Source organism: Nanorana parkeri, unplaced genomic scaffold, assembly GCF_000935625.1.
Source record: "Nanorana parkeri isolate BGI_ZX_2015 unplaced genomic scaffold, ASM93562v1 scaffold658, whole genome shotgun sequence".
NCBI lineage: Eukaryota > Metazoa > Chordata > Amphibia > Anura > Dicroglossidae > Nanorana > Nanorana parkeri.
This window is the reverse complement of record NW_017306926.1, coordinates 427742-429033: the sequence shown is the minus strand read 5'-3', so window position 1 is coordinate 429033 and position 1292 is coordinate 427742. Positions and strand designations below refer to the sequence as shown.

Below are 1292 nucleotides of genomic sequence, written 5' to 3'. Positions count from 1 at the left end.
TGGGCCGTCATCAGCCCTTCCAGTCCGAACGGAAGCTGCTCGTAGTAACTGGCCACAAGGTTCCAGGAGATGGTTCTGTGGGGGAGGGGAGGAACAAAGCTGCAGTGTAGTGCCTTAGCAGAGTGAAGGTGGATTACAGAGCAACAAGAACACAATTCTCTGTAGAAGATTCCGGGCTGCTCGATACTTCACTGCTGTCTATGACCCCAATGTGGAGCTCTCCCCCAAATCCAGTACCGAGGCTGGAATTTCAACTTCTGTTGTCACCACCCTGAGCTCTACCTACATTTCTAGGAGTCCAGTGGAGGATGTAGATGATAAAATCCTAAATGACCACCACTAGATCAGGGTGGGCAACTCCGGCCCTCCAGCTGACGTGGAACTACAAGTCTCATGAGGCATTGCAAGACTGACCATTACAAGAGGACTCCCAGAGGCTAAGGCATGTTGGGATTTGTAGTTAAAAGGAGAATTATGAGGTGAGTGAAAAATCACCTATCCTCATAGTTCTAGCCGACCTGTGACAATGAGACTGTCACACGTCTGTTCAATAGATCGGAAAGTGAGCGAACACATACCGGCGCTCGCTCACCTCTCGATCCTGTCCCTGCAGAGAGCTGTGACTGTGACTCAAGGCTCACTTCAGGGATTCCCCCTTCCCGCTCCGATCCTCCAGCGCTGACCGGCGGAATGGACCGGGAAGGGGCGGGCACAGTTGTCTCTGCCTCTAGATAGGCAGAGCCAGCTGTCACTCACGCAGCCGGGTGGATCTGGACAGTAATTGTCGGGATCTCTCCCGGCTGCGGCGTCTCAGTATACTGCGAGCTGCAGCTCCCTATATACTGAGCCTAGGGTGACAGGAGGACGCTAGTTTTTGTCCTCCCGTTACCCTAAGGAGAACTATGGGGTAAAGCACTGACCCCATAATTCTCCTTTAAAGCACAGCTGGAGGGCCGGAGTTGCCCACCCCTGCCCTAGTAGATCCTCTAAAGTAATCCACAGGGAATGCAAGGGCCGGTGACACCATTGCAGGGCTGTAGCTACCATGGGGCGAGTGAGGCACTCGCCTCAAGCGCAGCTGAGAAGGGGCGTAGCCAGGGCCAGCCTGCCTGTGCCCCCTCGCACCTGTTGCCATGGCGAGCACAGGGCGCCATACATCCAACAGCTTCTCCTCGCATTCCACGCTGTATGGGCAGAGGACTGTGTCCTCAATCTCTTGTTCGATTTCAAAAGGGAAATGTCAGGGGTCTGTTTAGATCCCTGACATTTCCCTCAAAGCCCCCAGAACCCGC

At 54.3% G+C, this 1292-nt stretch overlaps 1 protein-coding gene across 1 annotated transcript in view; it reads right to left on the bottom strand.

Moving 5' to 3' along the window:
• Positions 1-1292, bottom strand: part of GALC (galactosylceramidase) — a 22845-nt gene that overhangs the window by 8092 nt on the left and 13461 nt on the right. The window contains exon 8 of the mRNA XM_018563353.1: positions 6-75. Coding sequence (XP_018418855.1) covers positions 6-75 — 70 coding nt within the window. The remainder of the gene's footprint in view (positions 1-5; positions 76-1292) is intronic.